Raw genomic sequence first — 17,486 nt, 5'->3', positions numbered from 1 at the left:
TTCCTTTATGGCCATGTATCCAGAAAGGTATTTTTTTAAAAATTAACATTTAGGGGCTGGAGAGATGGCTCAGTGGTTAACAGTACTGACTGCTCTTGCACAGGGCTCGGGTTCGATTCCCAGCACCCACAAGGTGGCAAACAACCATCCATAACTCCAATTCCAGGGGATCCAATACCCTCTTTCTGACCTCCTTGGGCATTTTATGACATGGGTGCACTTACCTACATGCAAGTAATACACACACACACACACACACACACACACACACACACACACACCAAAAACTAAATGTAAGAAAAAAAAAACCAGAATTTTTTAATGAAAAAATTACATTATAAGAACACTGTATATTAAGTTACAGTATATACACACACATTTTAAATCTCTTTATAAACCTAGCATAAAGTAAACAATATCTCATACCTACATGATTAAGTATATATTTTGACAGGATATAAAGAAGATGAAATACAAGATGAAAGGTCTCAAAATTAGAAACTTCAGTAAAGGACCGGATCCCAAAACTTATGTTTCCTATTACTTTTGTGATGCTTAGGAAACATTTATCTTGCATATAGAGTTAAAGCTTTTTAAGTATGCTAACTGCTTACACAGAAAATTACTACTGAGGGAAAAGTCTATCATGGCTCTTTTATCTATAACTTACTGCTGTATATGCAAACTTCACGTGGAGGTCTGGAACAGGAAAACTACAATGAAGAAACAAACTGGGCTGTAATTGTGAATTTCTAACTGCTTATTTTGAATGTCCAACTTATCACTACAGATATTACATTTTGTAATATATGACACAAAAGAACATTTGTCAAACTTTGCTGTAGAGTTGTTAGGAGAATGCTTGTGTTTAAGATCTAGTACGTTTAAAATTAATTAAACATTTAAAATTTGTAAACACAGTTTTAAAATGATGCTAAACACCTTTAAACACTACTGATGTGTTGAGTATGCATGCATTTAGAAGACAAATGAATTTTTAAACTCATTTAGACACCATTTTTGAAGAACTACTCATTTAAATACACAAAAATATTAATACTTCCAGTTTCTATCTAAAAAACAAGAGTATACAATTAAGGATTTAAATTTTCCTTCATGTGTTTGGTCTTCTGTTTTGTTTTTGTTTGTAGGAACAATATATGTAAACTTTCTGTCCTCATGATAAAAAATAGAAACAGAAGAGACATTTATACAGAATGAGTGACAGAAACATATTTTATGTTTGTTTTTGATGAAATGCAAATTTTGAATCCTCTGATGTTTCTCATTCTCACAGGAAATGGACTAGTTGTTTCTTAACAAGCATTTCTCCTTAGTAGCTCAACATCAAACAGGAATGTCTCCAAAAGAATATAATTCAACTAGTGAAATATTTAATAATAAATCTTTATCATTATTGTAAAGTGAAGACCTATTAGTTCTTTTAAAAAGTTTCTATAAAAAGGATAATAAATGAGGCCCGGTGTGGTGGCGCACGCCTTTAATCCCCACACTGGGGAGGCAGAGGCAGACGGATCTCTGTGAGTTCAAGGCCAGCCTGGTCTACATAGTGAGTTCCAGGACAGCTGGGGCTACAGGGAGATCCTGTCTCAAAAAGGCCAAAAAAAAAAAAAAGGATAATAAATGAAAAGACTATTATAATACCTATAATACAATTCCAAACTATATATTTGGACTTACTCCTTTTAAGTACACACAGACTGAGAGAACTTCAGGTCTGAGGTTACTAAGTTCTGTTGAACTTACTCAAATTTAGCAGCCTACCTCTATAAATACTGGCATCAAATATTTTCAGTTCTTAAGAAAAGGAAAAGCAGTTTTTACTGAAAATCATACATATAAGTAGATATTAACTTTGCATAAGTAAGATATAAATAATAAAATTTATATTGAATAGGATATAAATCTATCTAAAGAGCAAAGAATTTTAGAGTTCCACCTACTTCTAAAATAACAGTGCTTTACATTTAGCAATATGTCATGTACCTAAAACAAACTAAACTGAGAATGGGAGACTGGACTTAGAAAAGTAAAAAGTGACTATAAAGTATTAAGGTTAAATTCCATATTGTATTGTTCATGCTTTGAATATTAAACATCAATATCCACTTGGACTCCTTATTTTTAAGAAACAAAATTTAAAATATATCCACAAATAAGTCTCTAGAAAAAACAAAATCTTTTAGGATGTACCTCTCTCTGTCTCTTTCTTTTGAGATAAGGTCTTACTGTATAGCTTAGGCTAACCTAAACTCATAAGTCACTACTTCCTGAGTGTTGGGATTACAGATGCACACCACTCAACCAGGTTGATTTATTGACAGTTACAATGGAAATTTTTAGCTGGCCAATCTTTCAGAAAACAAGCTCATAATGAATATACTGATTACTAGTAATTTGGTATTACAAGTAAATACACTTATTTAATGATCAAATATCAGATCTGGCATTAAAAGTTTAAAATATGAACTAAAATTTAAACTATGTATACTTACCGTGAAATACATAAATCCTAATACAATCAATTCTGTGAGAACTCTGGCATAGAAAAATGTACATACCATTTAAATTATTTTCTAGCCAAAACTGAATCTTCAAAACACTAATAAAATTTTGCTATCATCAAAAGTTCCCCAAATGATCTATAAATAGCAGGGAATTCAATACTTCTTTAAATTCTTTGAACTTCTTCATGTTTCTATTGCTAAAGAGAGTTTTATCTCCAATACTGAATAAAATCTGTGTAATTTATATTTATTTGTTTTACTTATCTGGTTAATTCAAGCTAAATTATTCAATTCCTATCAAGACATTTAAATTTCTATCAGATGACCATTAGTATTCTATTCATTTATAGATAAAAGTACAAAACTTACAAGAAGCTGAATTGCAAGTGCAGTTGCCAGGGATGTGACTGCTTGAAACTTGTGTTACTATGAAAAATCTTTTGCTTTATCTTTCCAAATAAGATAAGACTACAAGATTCTGTCACCTATCTGCTAACTAAAAATTTTTTCACAACTTTAAAATTGATGACATACACCCATACATGCGCTCATACACTGTTTTTATTGTTGGTCTTTTTGTCTTTTAAGAACCCAAACCGGGTATTTCCAGAGATGAGATAAAAAACTATTTGTGTTCAGACTAAATTATTGAAGATAACTTCAGGTGATCTTTTGAAATACTGGCCTTATTAGATAATCATAGATCATAGGAATACAATATAAAGTAAAATAATTCCTAAGGAGATAAAAATATGGAATTGGCAACAAATATGCCAGTATCAAGTCAAAGCTGCTTATCAAACCAATCTCCAGTCCAGTCATCATGTCAAGCTTTAGTAATCTTCACCTTCTAAGACATCAGAAATTACAGAGTTGTAGCAGATAATTCTTTATGTAGCAGATAATTTTTTACAGTCCAAAATTTTTTTTGCTTCTATAGACAATGTTGGTTCTTTGGGTTCTTGTTTAACTTGGTTCATGGAAACAGTATCTTCTGGATTTTCTTCAACTTTAAAACCAAACATAAAAAAATTAAACAGGTTAATGTTCTTTATGATACTGAAGTCTTTAAAATCATGTGAATATAAAGCCAGGTAGGTGGTGCACACCTATAATCCCAGTGCTGGGAAGGTAAAAAGGAGGAGATCATGAATTCAACAGCTACATATCCAGTTTAAGACCAGCCTATTCTACATGAGACTATCTTAAAAATTTTTTAGAATAAAAGCAAAAATCTTTCATTTAGAAAAGGGACATGCTGTAATTGAGAAAAATAGTTGATATATTTAAAAACACAGTACCATGTCTTAAAATGATAGCTCTAACTTAATTGTGTGAACTATGTGTTTGCTTATCTGAAACATTCTGATTTCATTTGCATTCTGATTTCAAAGTACTTTTAATCACATTAATGTAGAGGCAGCACACCAGCAGTATATACCATTAACTGGCCAATGAAATATCTAACATCAAATCTTTATCATACTTTCTCAAGAATATGAGTTTTTCTGTTGCTATTAGAAAACATAGGTTAAAAGGACTGTCACTTGCTTAGAGAGTATGCTGAACACATCTAAGGCTTGTAACATGCAGGCATAAAGGAGTTTAGTCAGAAACATAGAAGATAAGTTTGGGTTTTTTCCTTGTTGTTATTTTGTTATTTGTTTTGAGATAGGGTCTCATTATGTAGCCTTGGCTGGCTCAGAACTCACTATGTAGCAAGCTGGCCTATATAGCGATCCGCCTGTCTTTGCCTTCCCAGGCCTGGGATTAAAGGCATGCACTACCACACCTGGTTATATAAAGAATGAATTTGAATGACTCCAAGAATTCACATCCGGGTGAAATAACCCCTTAGATTATGATCTAACTAGATAAACCATACAAATTTGGATTAAAAAGGTATTCTTTTAAAGCAATTTGATTAGTGTTCCCTATGTTACAAAACAGGGAGAGGAAGCATTTTAGAAGGAAAGAGAGCTTTAGAAGGTGAATGACCTGGGTTTAATTACCTCCTCAATCACTTACTAGATAGATATGAGCATTAGGTAATTACTTAACCTTGTGAGCCTTGGTTTCCCTTTCTGTAGAATGAGAATACCATAATTGTTTCATGGAGTTACGAGAATAAATTTCCATGTATGTCTTTTTCTCCTCACCTATTAAAGTTATTCAGTAGTTACAAATGACAGCTCTCTTGATAAATTTTCTTAAAAGTATGCTTCCAATCAGTTTAAAAGACTGCAATTCTTTCTAGAAGGAGCTACTCACAGTTTCATTTACCAAGAAGAATAATGATTAAGATAGAAGCAAAATATATGTTTTAAAAATGATTCCTGTGAAGATTTTTGTACTTTAAAGCAAAATACACATACATCTTTTCTTAAAGAAGTGCCCAGGCCAGAACAAGCTGTTTGAAAAGTAACATGGTAAAATCAAGTAGGAGTTAACTAACTTTATTACTGTAATGAGTAGCTTAAAAATAGAATGGCAAAAACAAGGTCTTCAGATAAATTCATGTGCTCAAGTTTTATTGGCTCCCTTTAAATTTCCATAGAACTTACTATCTAAGTTTATAACCCGAAATCTTCATATTAACCATTTATCTGCCTACTTATTTCCATTCTCCCATTTCTCTCCCCGCTGCCCAGCACATTTATCCATTTTTAATAGCATTTGTATTAAAGTGGCTTTCCTTACATTATTTGCTTCTAGCACATTTTATGCATTCAAAATAACTTTCCTAGTTTCACATAGCCAAGGATTTTCTATAGAAAATCAGGTTAATTAAGAAATGAATAATTTCCCTCTCTATCTCCCTTTCTAACTCCCTCCCTTCCTTTCCTGTTTGTACTGGGAATAAACTCTGGTTCATGTGCATGGTAGTAAGTGCTCTATATCCCTAGACCTCTTTATATTTTGAGGTAGGGTCTTGCTTAGTTGCCCAGGCTGGTGTGGACTTGCTTTGTAGTCCAGGCAGTCCTTGAACCTGCAATCCTCCTGTCTCAGCTTCCTCAGTGCTGGGATAAAAAAAAAAAAAATGAATCGTTTCAATGCAATTAAGTAACTTGCTTTGTAGTCCAGGCAGTCCTTGAACCTGCAATCCTCCTGTCTCAGCTTCCTCAGTGCTGGGATAAAAAAAAAAAATGAATCGTTTCAATGCAATTAAGTAATTAGATATAACAAGAATAACTTTCATTAAGCTAATGAAATCTCTCCTCATAATTTTGCTTGAGTGATACAATATATAAACCCACTGGGTAGAAATGATAGCTTTTGTTCCCCTATAGCATGACGCACTGATAATAGTCTATTAAAGGCTAAAAACAACATCATAAATTAACTGTAACTTACTAACAGCTGGGCGGCCGTCTATGATTCGTATTGGAATGCTCTGCTCATCTCTCAAGAGAATCCTATGTACACTTCTTTCCAGAATCCCTGTATCCTCAACATCTTCAGCTTCCACCAGCTGATCCATTGCAACTAGATTTTGAACTGGTTCTGGGAGGTTCCCCATGGTGGAAGCAGTACTATTGTTTTGAGTTAGGCATGTATCTGTTTGAAGACTTTGACTTTGACCAAGCAACAGAGAATTATTATTCACCACAGCATTTCCTACTGAATCCAGAAGTCTTGAAGGACTGGAGGAGGGATGGTTATTTACTGATATCAGAGCTGGTGATCCATCAGGAGAGAGTCTTGGCTGTAACTGCAAACCCTTTAAAAAAAGTTATATCAAAATATTTAGATTTACTTTATATTATTCATTTGACAAAAAATTAGAACAAAAATATTAAGTATATAGTTATTAACAAATATTACACAAAGAAAGAAACTAGGACAAAAGAAAAGATAGTGCAATAACATTTCACGGCATTCATAGTTTCTGTCAAACTTTTTCAAAACATACTACTTGAATTATCATCTTAAATCAAGACAAAGAATTAGAAAACGAATACTGAAATATCTGGTCATTGTTGTAATTTTATAATAATTCTCTGAAACTCCTAAAGGAAGAATCATGGAGGAAGAAGAGCCCCAGATCTAGCTATTTTAGTGGGTACTTACCTGAAGTTGCGTAAATATTTTGGGCTGAAATGAAGAAAGTGGGGAGAGCAAGTGAGCTGCCTCTGGAGACAAAGTCCCTGTCTGATTTGTTCCCACTTTGGTAGTAACTGATTCTCCTAGTGAATTTCCTAAATCAGACAAGAGACAGACTATTAAGACAAAATTTTATTTTGAACTATATTACAATCTTTACTATCAGAATAGAAGGTAAGTCAAAGGTTTGCAAAAGACTTTAATAAAAAAAAATCATCAATAAACCAGACAGGGTGGTACATGCCTATAGCCCTGTAAACTCTGGAGGTAGAGGGAAGAGGATCAGCAGTACAAGATAATTCTTGGCTATAGAGTGAGTTTAAGGTTTGCCTAGGCTACACTATAACTGTATCTGAAAACAAACAAAATCATCACCTAAAAAACAACCAACCAGCTGAGTGTGGTGGTACATATCTTCAAACCCAGCACTCAGAAGGCAGAAGCAAGCAGATCTCTGAGAGCAGGTCAGCCTGGGATGGTCTACATAGTAAGTTCTGGGCCAGCTAGAGCTACACAGTGAGACCCTGTCTCAAAAACCAATCATTCAAACAAACAAAAAACCCCAAACAAGCACACATCTTCCAAACTATCTAGGCATGGTACCTCATGCTTTTAATCCTAACACTGAGGCAGGCCTGACATGTCTTTGAGACAAGCCTAAAATACACAAGTGTATTCTAAGCCAGCCTGGGAACAGAGTGAGATCCTGACTCAAAACAACAAAGTAAAAACCAAAATACACCAGAAATAAAGAAACATGGTATACACCCATAAACAAATATTCAAGGTATCTAGTTTACTAGTTCTAGAACCTGACAGATTATCAGTACCTTCAGGGGAACTTTAAAAATATAGATTCCTAGTTTCAACCTCAATTTCTTTACCACCCTTCCTCTCTTCTTCCCTCCTTCCTTTCCTTCTTTCTTTTTCTTTGCTGCAGAGGAAAACAAGGTAGTCTAGGTAAGTGCTCTACCATTGTGTTACAACTCCAGCCCTTAACCTCCATGAGTTTTATTCAGGTTGTCAGGCTTGGCAGAAAGCACCTTTATCTACTGAGCCATCTTGCCTACCTAAGAATTGTAATTCAGCAGATCCGGAATGGAATGTAGGATTTTTTTTTTTCTAGTACATTCCCTATGTTATAATGCTAGGGATGACACATAAACTTCTCTAGATGTGTGAAAATCTATTCAATTCACAAACTCTTAAATGTGTCTACTATTACAACATATATCACCAACTGCAGCCTAAACCACTATCATCTTTTTCCTTGGTGCAGTAAAGTGGTCTCTTAGAATTGTTTTGTTAATCCAGTTTTAATTCCAAGCATTTTCTATACTAAACCCATATCAGCCTTCTTAACTTTCTTAAACAAGACAAATTCATTTTGCTTGCCTTTCACACATGCCATTCCTTTGATTAGAAAATCCCACTTCAGGCTGGAGAGATGGCTCAGCAGTTAAGAGCACTGACTGCTCTTGCAGAGGACCCGGGTTTGATTCCCTGCACCCACATGGCGGCTACAAACTGTCCTTAACTCCAGTTCCAGGGGAATCTGATGCCCTCTTCTGACCTCTGCGGCACTGCATGACATAGGTGCACTCACACACACGCACGCAATACACTCATACACATAAAATAAAAATAATAAAAATTTAAAAATTTAAAAAAAAACTCACTTCAGTTCTCGTTTAAAAAAGCAACATTTTCAAGCATAATTCTCCCATTCCCTCATCTTTCTTATGTCTCTATCATAGTTTTTACATAATTGAACAACTCCTGTATGACACTTTTCATAATATCCATTAAGTAGGAAACTAATTCATTCTTTTCTATTCCCAGCACTTAGCACAGCAACTTAATTGCATCTAAAATAAATAGATCAATGAAGAGTTTGAAAGGAGCTAAAGTTAGAGATGAAGTTAATTTAGAGGTTAACAAATAGAAGATAAAAAATATTTCACATATTGGGTCGTGGTGGCACACGCCTTTAATACCAGCACTGGGGAGGCAGAGCCCCAGCTGGTCTGGAACTCTCTATGTAGACCAGGCTGGCCTTGAACCCACAGAGATCCCGCCTGCCTCTGCCTCCCAAGTACTGGGATTACAGAAAGACATGTGCTACCACATCCAGTTACATTGCATGATCTTTATGTTATAAAACTTTTCAAGATAACCTACCTTCTGCAAATGTAACTGTCACAGTCTCTCTGAGAATATTCCCACTATCTGTAGTCCACTGAAGCTGAAATGGAAACATTTGTTTCAATAAAAGTAAAGTAACTATATTGAAAATCATCTGAAAACACTTATCTTAAAATATACAAATATGATACTTTCTTTTACATTTATTTATTCATTTTGTATATATGTGTGTATACATATGTGCCATGGCACACATGTAGAGATCAGAGCAACTTTTGGGAGTCAGAGTTCTCTCCTACCATGTAAGTTCTGGGGAATCAAAGTCAGGTAGGTGGCTCATGACTTCACCAGCTGAGTCATTTTGCCAGCCCCATTTTGTGTGTGTGTGTGTGCGTGTGTGTGTGTGTGTGTGTGTGTGTGTGTGTGTGTGTATGCATATGGAGGCCAGTGCTTCCACATTCAGCATTAAAAAAAAAAGATTTACTTATTTTATTTTATTTTATGTGTATGAGTGTTTTTGCTTTCATGTATGCATGTGCACCACATATGTGCCTGGTGCCTACAGAGGCCAGAAGAGGGTGTTGGATCCTCTGGAAATGGAGTTATGGATGGCTGTGAGTTGCCGAGTGGGTCCTTTGAAGAGGAGTAAAGTGCTCTGAACCACTGAGCCACCTCTCCAGTCCCAACACATGCAGCATTTTTATGTGAGTTCTGGGGATCACACTCAGGTCCTCATGTTTGTCAAGCAAGCACCTCAATGACTGAGGTCTCTCTCCAGCCCCATATTTTATTTTTATACCATTCTTTGCTTTGTTCTATAGTCACTCTTTTACTTGCTTATATTCTCAAAGCACAAGTATGTCTCAATGTCCAAATACATTGGGATCCTTGAATTCAGATATCAAGAATTTGGATAGGAAGTATAGAAGGCAAGTATCACTGCTAACCCAATCTTCTTACTCTTGAATTTTGGACAGTAAATAATTAAGGGTTTGGATACAAAAGACAGCCATCAAATCCAAATTTATTCAGTTACCTAATTTGGACAGTAAAAAGTTAGGCAGGTAAAGATTAATGTTACTCAGATTTTAATACAACAATTGCTGCCTCTATTATAATTACTAATTTCTAGATAATTATAATAAATTTTCTTAGAAATTACTAACATTGATGGGGAAAGCCCAATATCAAAGTATGAGGTAGCCAAGCGTGGTGACACACACCTTTAATCCCAGCAATCAGGAGGCAGAGGCAAGCAGATCTGTGGGAATGAATCTAGCCTGGTCTACACTGCAAATTCCAGGCCAGCTGGGACTATAGGGAGACCCTGTCTCAAAATAAACAAAAACTTTAAAGAATGAGGTAAACTTTGATATTCATAATTGGCACAAAGAGGTAACACTGGCACTGTGCATTCAAGTCTGAACCACTTAACCTTGACCATCTATTTTTAAATGGGATTGGGGGTCAGGGATATACACAGTATATACTCAATGCCTATACACTGAATAAGAAATAATTCTTGTAGAGAAAAAGATAATGATTTTTCTGTTATACTCAGATTTGGAAATCCACTTTTTTTTAGTTGTTGTTTGTTTTTTGGTCTTTTTGAGACAGGGTCTTCCTGTAGCCCCAGCTGTCCTGGAACTCACTATGTAGACCAGGCTGGCCTTGAACTCACAGAGATCCACATGCTCCTGCCTCCTGAGTGCTGGGATTAAAGGCGTGTGCTACCATGCCCGGCATGAAATCCACTGTTTTTCACCCTTATGAGAATAATAAAAAATATTCAAATGGCTCAGTGGTTAAAGGCACTGTTTGATTTTGCAAAAGACCTGGGTTTGAATTCCAGGACCCACATGGCAGCTAACAACCATCTGTAACTTCAGTTCCAGGGGATCTAATGCCCTCTTTTGTCCTCTGTGGGCATTGTACAACAAAGGTACACTTACATACATGCAGGCAATACATTCATATACATAAAATAAATTTTAAAAAATTTCAGTCAAATTATATCTGAGAGCTCATAGAATTTATACTTTAGAAAAATACCTAGTTTGTTTTCTTATATCATAGTAATTGGGATAGCCCAATGGTAGCCCTATTAGGCCAACTATTAATAGAAGCTGAGAAAATTCACTAATAAAACAAAGACGTGAGGTTGTATTCATACCGTTGCTGGAATAATCTCTGAGTTATATACCACATCTCCAGTCCTCAAGGATTTCTGTACCTCATGAATATGGTTTTTTATATCATTTACAGTTGGAAAAAAAGATAAGTTATGTCTTTCAGGTATCTCATCAGGTTTGAAAAGTTCTCTTTCCACAAATTTTCTGTGGAGAATATAAAATAAAAAAATGTAATGGTACACTTATGCTTCTGTAAGTAATTTATATTAGCCACTTTTTTTTTCCTGTTTACTAAAGCATAGAATTCATACAGGTTAAAGAAACGTAATATTTTCATTTGTTTAAAGCACACATATTAGAGCTTTGACATTTTTGTGAATTAACTTAAAGGAACCACAAGCCTCAGTTTAAGCACAGTAACATTTTTCAGTGCTTACTATGTCTGATACAATCTTGCACATTTCAAGTATTTCCTTTAACTATTACCGTGATCATGTCACCAGGTATAATTATCATTCCTACTTTACAAATGAGGGAACTGAAGACTGCAGAAACTAAATCTGCCCTAAGTAATACATCTACCTAATAAATAAGAAAGCACCAACCTATTTCCAACTTATATGTATAAACATCTTGTTATACTGCTTCCAAATGCCATCAATATTACATGAAATTTGATATGTTTGATATTCTTGTGATATAAATCAGTTTATACATGTGCTCTATGAATGACACACAACAGATCTAACTGCAGAGTTGTATTATTTTTCAGTCTCACTGAACCTCTTTTCAAATAGTTTGAAATAAGTATGCTGGTCCAGTTTTATTAAACAGTAAATGGCTTTGCTAAGTTTGGCCTTGTTCTAGATTCAATGAAAACAAATGTCCAAAAGCTTCTAATTGAAAGTTCACATGGTAATTAAGAAGTAATTCTTAGGCTGGGCATGGTGGCACATGCCTTTAATCCCAGCCCTTGGAGACAGAGGTAGGTGGATTTCTATGAGTTCATGGCTAGCATGGTTTACACAGTGAGTTCCAGACCAGTCAGTGCTCCACAGTGAGACCCTGTCTCAACCTCTTACCCCCATCCAAAACAGAAGTAATCCTTAGAAGTACTCATTTTGTTGTTCAGATTTCACTACACAGTAGCCAGTAGGAGCAGAGTATCACAGCAGTATGTACAGGCTGTACAATTAGGCTCAGCTGTTGTAAGATGATATATATCAATGTATGGCACAATACATGGCACAAACATTGCCTTACTATAATAATTACTATTGTAGTTAATCTGGATAGTTATTTGTCTAATGAAATTTTATCTGTTGTACTTTGGGCTAGCTTTAATGATACTCAAGATAATAATTTGTTGTGGTGCCTGCCTTTAATCCCAGCACTCGGGAGGCAGACACAGGGGGATCGCTGTGAATTCAAGGCCAGCCTCATCTATCTAGTGAGTTCCAGGCCACCTGGGACTATAGGGAGACCATGTCTCAAAAAGATCAAAAGAAGATAATAATTTGTTTAATTATCATTGGAACAACATATAACATATAAACAGAATTGTATACAATATCATATATTAGTATAGTAAATACCTTTTTTAAAAATATATTTTATTATTTTTTAGAATCTCATACATATACATAATATATTCTGATCATATTCATTATTGAATTATATTATAATAAAATTTATATTGCATTTTAAATACTCTGAAATAACTACCTTAGTCTAGCTTTTAAAATTTTTGGTTCTGGGGATGGAGAGATGGCTCAGTGGTAAGGGCACTGACTGCTCTTGCAGAGAACCTGGGTTTGATTCTCAGCACTCACATGGTGGCTACGAACCATCCTTAACTCCAGTTCCAGGAGAATCCAAAGCCCTCTTCTGACCTCCGTGGCATTGCACAATACAGGTGCACTCACATACATGCGGGCAATACACTCATACACATTAAAAAAAAAATTTGATTCTGGGCGCTGGAGAGATGGCTCAGTGGTTAAGAACACTGGTTGTTCTTGCAGAAGACCCAGGTTCAAATCCCAGCACCCACATGGCAGCTAACAACTGTCCGTAACTCCAGTCCCAGGGAATCCAACAGCCTCTTTTGACCTCTGTGGGCACTGCAAGACACGGGTGCACTTACCTACATGCAGGCAATACACACACATAAAATAAAAATAATAAATAAAACTTTTAAAAAGTTTTGATTCTGGGTCTGGAGAAATGGCTCAGTGGTTAAGAGCACTTGCTACTCTTGCAGAGGACCCAGGCTTGGTTCTCAGCACCCACATTGTGGCTAACAACCATCCTTAACTCCAGATCTGGATCTGATGCCCCTTTTTGAAACCAGGCACACATGTGGTGCACATATATACATATAGGCACACACACACACACACACAGACAACTTTCTCTTTTTAAAAAAATGTAAACATTTCTTTTGATTCTACAAGATCTTTCTTTTTCTCTAATGATACTTACTATGCAATTCAATTCACTGTAGACATAGTGGCTCACACCTACAACCCCAACACTTGGGAGGCTGAGGTTGGAAAACTGCTGCAAATTTGAGGCCAGTCTGGGTTTCATAATGACTTTCATTACACTCTGGGTTACAATGTGAAACCCTAGCTAGAAAGGAAAATTAAATTCATTCATAGAATTTAGAAATAGTCCAATGTGTGGGCTGGAGAGATGGCTCAGTAGTTAAGAACACTGACTACTCTTGCAGAGGACCCAGGTTCAATTCCCAGGACCCACATGGCAACTAACAGCTGTTGGTAACTCCACTTCCAGGGAATCCGACGCCTTCTGACCTCTGCAGGAATTGCATGATACGGATGCACTTACACACATGTAGGCAATATACTTACACACATAAAATAAAAATAATAAAATATTTTTAAAAAGAACTAGTCCAATGTGGGAACTAGAGAGACAGTTCAGCAGTTAAGAGTATTGGCTATGGTAACTGGAGAGATGGGTTAGTGGTTAAGAGGACTGGTTGCTCTTCCATAGAACCCGGGTTTAGTTTCCAGCACCCACATAGTAGCTAACAACTATCTATAACTCCAGTTCCAGGGGATCCAGTGCCCTCTTCTGGCCTCCATTAGCTTTTCATGACAGTGCACTTACACACATGGAGGCAAAACACTTATACACATAAAATAAAAATAAATAATTAATTAAAAAAATAAAAGAGCACTGGCTGCTCTTGTAGAGGACCCAAGTTTGATTCCCAGCATGCACATGGCAGCTAACAACCATCAATAACTCCAGTTCCAGGGGATCTGAAACCCTCTTCTCACCTCTTTGGGCATTACTCGACATGGATGCACTTACATACATGCAGGCAATACACTCATATACATAATTTTTAAAAATATAAAAAGAAATAGTCCAATATGCAAATGACATAGTGTCTCAAATGATGATTTAGAATATTATATTAAAGCATACTATACTAAAGCTTCCTAAGCATTTGCTAAAAAATGTTATGAATGAGATTAAGAAACAAATTATATTCCTCTGATAGTATATGTCCTGAAAAATACCTATAAAATGCCCATTATATTTAGTGTATTATTTAAAAGATGTGTCAAAGAAAACTTTGCTTCTACTGTACCTTAGCTGTTTCCTTACTGCATACACTTGTTCTATTCCCTGCAATACTAATTCTTGAATCTTATGTGCTACTTGAGGATGGAGACGTGAGGGCAATGCACAATTCTCATCTCTGACAACAGTTTCTTCTTCTTCAAGAGAAGATGTTGGAAAGGGGGAAGGAGATAAAGGGAGGCAAGGAGTCTCTAACTCATGATACTGATGAGCTTGCTGTGTAGGTAATTGTACATACCACCTGATAAGAGAAAATATCCAGTTATTAAAATACAAATACTAAAATTCTTTGATAATATTAAACAAAGGCAGGAACATAATTACTTAGGTTAATATTCATTAAGAGAAGAAATAATCTTTTAAGACAATAATCCCATGATTATGGCATTGGAACAAAATTTAAAATGTCTTATGCTCAACTCTTCTAAGATTGACTTTGTACTCAAATAAATATCTTTGTAAACTTTCATTATGATCCTAAAGTTGAGGGCCACACAGGGATTTTAAATATATACAAAAATGTTATTTTAAATATCATAAGTAAATTTTACTTCAAAATAAGAGCACAATGATATAAATCATCAACTTTTGAATTGTGTATTTCCTGTTCATCAAACACTAGTCCTCTATTACGCTACCATGATGTGCATACCACCTTCCATCCAGGGTAGATTACAATTCGGAGCCTGCTAAAATTGAGCTGCATGGGAGATTGTTCCTTCACAGAAGTTCAAAAGACTGCCTCTAGAGCATTCCCTGATCCTGTTGGCCTAGTGAGCAAGAGAATCAACTGAAATGTGAAAACATGTCTCTTGGACACAGTACAAGAAACAGATGCTAGGGAAATCAATCTGATGGGGAACTATTTTATTAATATTTTATACAAACCGTGTGTGTGGTGCTGAGTAATGAACCTTGGGCCTTGCATTTGGCTAGGCAAATGCTCTACTACTGAGATACATACCCTGCCCTGTACTTCTTTAAAAATGTTTACATTTATTGTGTGTGTGTGTGTGTGTGTGTGTGTGTGTGTGTGTGTGTGTATGCCACAGCATGTTTGTGGAGGCCAGATGACAACATGCTGGAGTCAGTTCTTTTCATCCATCATGTGGGCCGTGGGAATTGAAATTAAGTCCTGAGGCTTGGTGGCAAGTACCTTTAACCATTGAGCCATCTTACAGGCCTCCTGTACTTCTTAAAACTAATAGAAAACAAAACAGAACTTGATTAAAAATTATACAGTACAGAAGTTTTCAAAATTGAGGGATCTAATTACTGACATCATTAATTTTTTTTTTCTTTGTCTTTTTGAAGCAGGGTTTCCATGTATCCCCAGCTGTCCTGGAACTCACTATGTAGAGCAGGCTGGCCTTGAACTCAAAGAGATCTGCCTGCCTCTGCCTCCCAAGTGCTAGGACTACAGGTGTGCACCACCACGCCCAGCTGACACCATGAATTTTTATATGGAAAAGTTTTTTTATTAGAGATCATAAAAACTATTTTGCTTATTGTACAGTAATAAATTCTTTACTGTGACTAACACATAGTGGAAAGTAAGTAAGAAATATAATAGTTCTTCCTATTTGAAACATGAAGCATAAAATGGAATTTTATTTAGGGCTTAGAATTTATTTATGGCTTTCATAGTAATCAAAGATGTATGGTATAATTCTTTGATTAGAATTATCTTCAATCTTTAGGTAATAAAGTCACTAGCATACACAACAGCAAACAAGTTTAATACGAGTGAGATATTTAATATAAAACCATTTGCTAATGAGATAATTAAAAAATATAATTTCTCTTAAAATAAAAGTCCTTAGCCGGGCAGGGTGGCCACACACCTTTAGTCCCAACTCTGAGAAGGCAAAGGCAGGCAGATCTCTGCGAGATCAAGGCCAGTGTGGTCTACATAATGAGTTCCAGGCCTGCTGGTGGATACAGGGAGATCCTGTTTCAAAAAACCAAAAAAATAAGAATCCTTGCAAATGATGCTGATCATAAAATAAAAGAATTAGATAAAGCCATACCAAAGAACACCACCAGCATCCACCAAGTTCTTCTTTAGCATGTTAAAAGCTTTCTCCTGTTCCATTCTGATTATTTTCTTGTCAATTTTGGGGTCTGTAGGTACTCTATATTCAGGAAACTTCTGTACCTTTTTTATGTAAATCCTTCATACAAGATAAAGAAGAAATTGTTTATTATAATGTCAAGAAAAATATAACATCAATCAAGCATAAGCCAGGCATGGTAGCACCGGCCTTTAATCCCAGCACTTGGGAGGCAGAGGCAGGTGGATCTCTGTGAGTTCAAGGCCAGCCTGGTCTACATAGTGAGTTCCAAGCCAGCTGGGGTTACAGGGAGACCCCATCTCAAAAAGTTTAAGCATAAAAGTTGGGAGAATATTTTTTTTATTCAGAGGCTTATGAAAGATGTCATATGAAGTACATAATATTTAGAAAATCAACATTAATCATGAATTGAGTATAAATATTTAAATATAGGTAATATTTTTGGTTGTTTTGAGACAGGGTCTCCCTGTAGTAGCCCTCGCTGGTCTTGGACTTACTATGTAGAACAAGCTGACCTTAAGTTCACAGAGATCCCACTGCTTCTGCCTTCCAAGTGCACCACCATACTTGACTCAAAAATTTTTATAAATTTGTCTCTTTATTCTTCTGGAAGCCATAATTACCTCATATCTGGGTTATGTTAACAAACTTTTTCCAGGCTTCTTTCCTTTTTCATTATTTAAATTCATTTGATGGTTTAATGACACAGTAACTCTTCACATATCCCTCTGTTGGAGAATCTGCCTGTATTTCTAATCAAGCACAAATTTCTTGACAGCATTCCATACATCTCATGAGATTCTTAAGTATTTTTATTAAATTTTAATTTAAATTTTCATGTCTGTATGGGGGAGGGTACACACATGGCACAGTGCATGTGT

General features: G+C 35.6%; 1 protein-coding gene across 3 annotated transcripts in view; it reads right to left on the bottom strand.

The window, feature by feature from the left end:
- Positions 1-317: 317 nt before the first annotated feature.
- Carf (calcium responsive transcription factor) overlaps positions 318-17,486 on the bottom strand; it is a 56,647-nt gene continuing 39,478 nt past the window's right edge. For all 3 annotated transcript variants that reach the window (XM_029564654.1, XM_029564655.1, XM_017798764.2), the window contains 7 exons: positions 16,561-16,704; positions 14,538-14,771; positions 10,951-11,113; positions 8,814-8,877; positions 6,600-6,727; positions 5,883-6,249; positions 318-3,537 (listed from right to left, as the gene is read on the bottom strand). In XM_029564654.1, the coding sequence (XP_029420514.1) occupies positions 3,419-3,537; positions 5,883-6,249; positions 6,600-6,727; positions 8,814-8,877; positions 10,951-11,113; positions 14,538-14,771; positions 16,561-16,704 (1,219 nt within the window). In that variant the 3' untranslated portion in view covers positions 318-3,418. The remainder of the gene's footprint in view (positions 3,538-5,882; positions 6,250-6,599; positions 6,728-8,813; positions 8,878-10,950; positions 11,114-14,537; positions 14,772-16,560; positions 16,705-17,486) is intronic.

The sequence above is a fragment of the Nannospalax galili genome, unplaced genomic scaffold (assembly GCF_000622305.1).
Source record: "Nannospalax galili isolate Female #2095 unplaced genomic scaffold, S.galili_v1.0 scaffold637, whole genome shotgun sequence".
Classification (NCBI taxonomy): Eukaryota; Metazoa; Chordata; class Mammalia; order Rodentia; family Spalacidae; genus Nannospalax; species Nannospalax galili.
The sequence above is the reverse complement of the archived record's forward strand: the minus strand, read 5'-3'. Positions and strand labels throughout refer to the sequence as shown.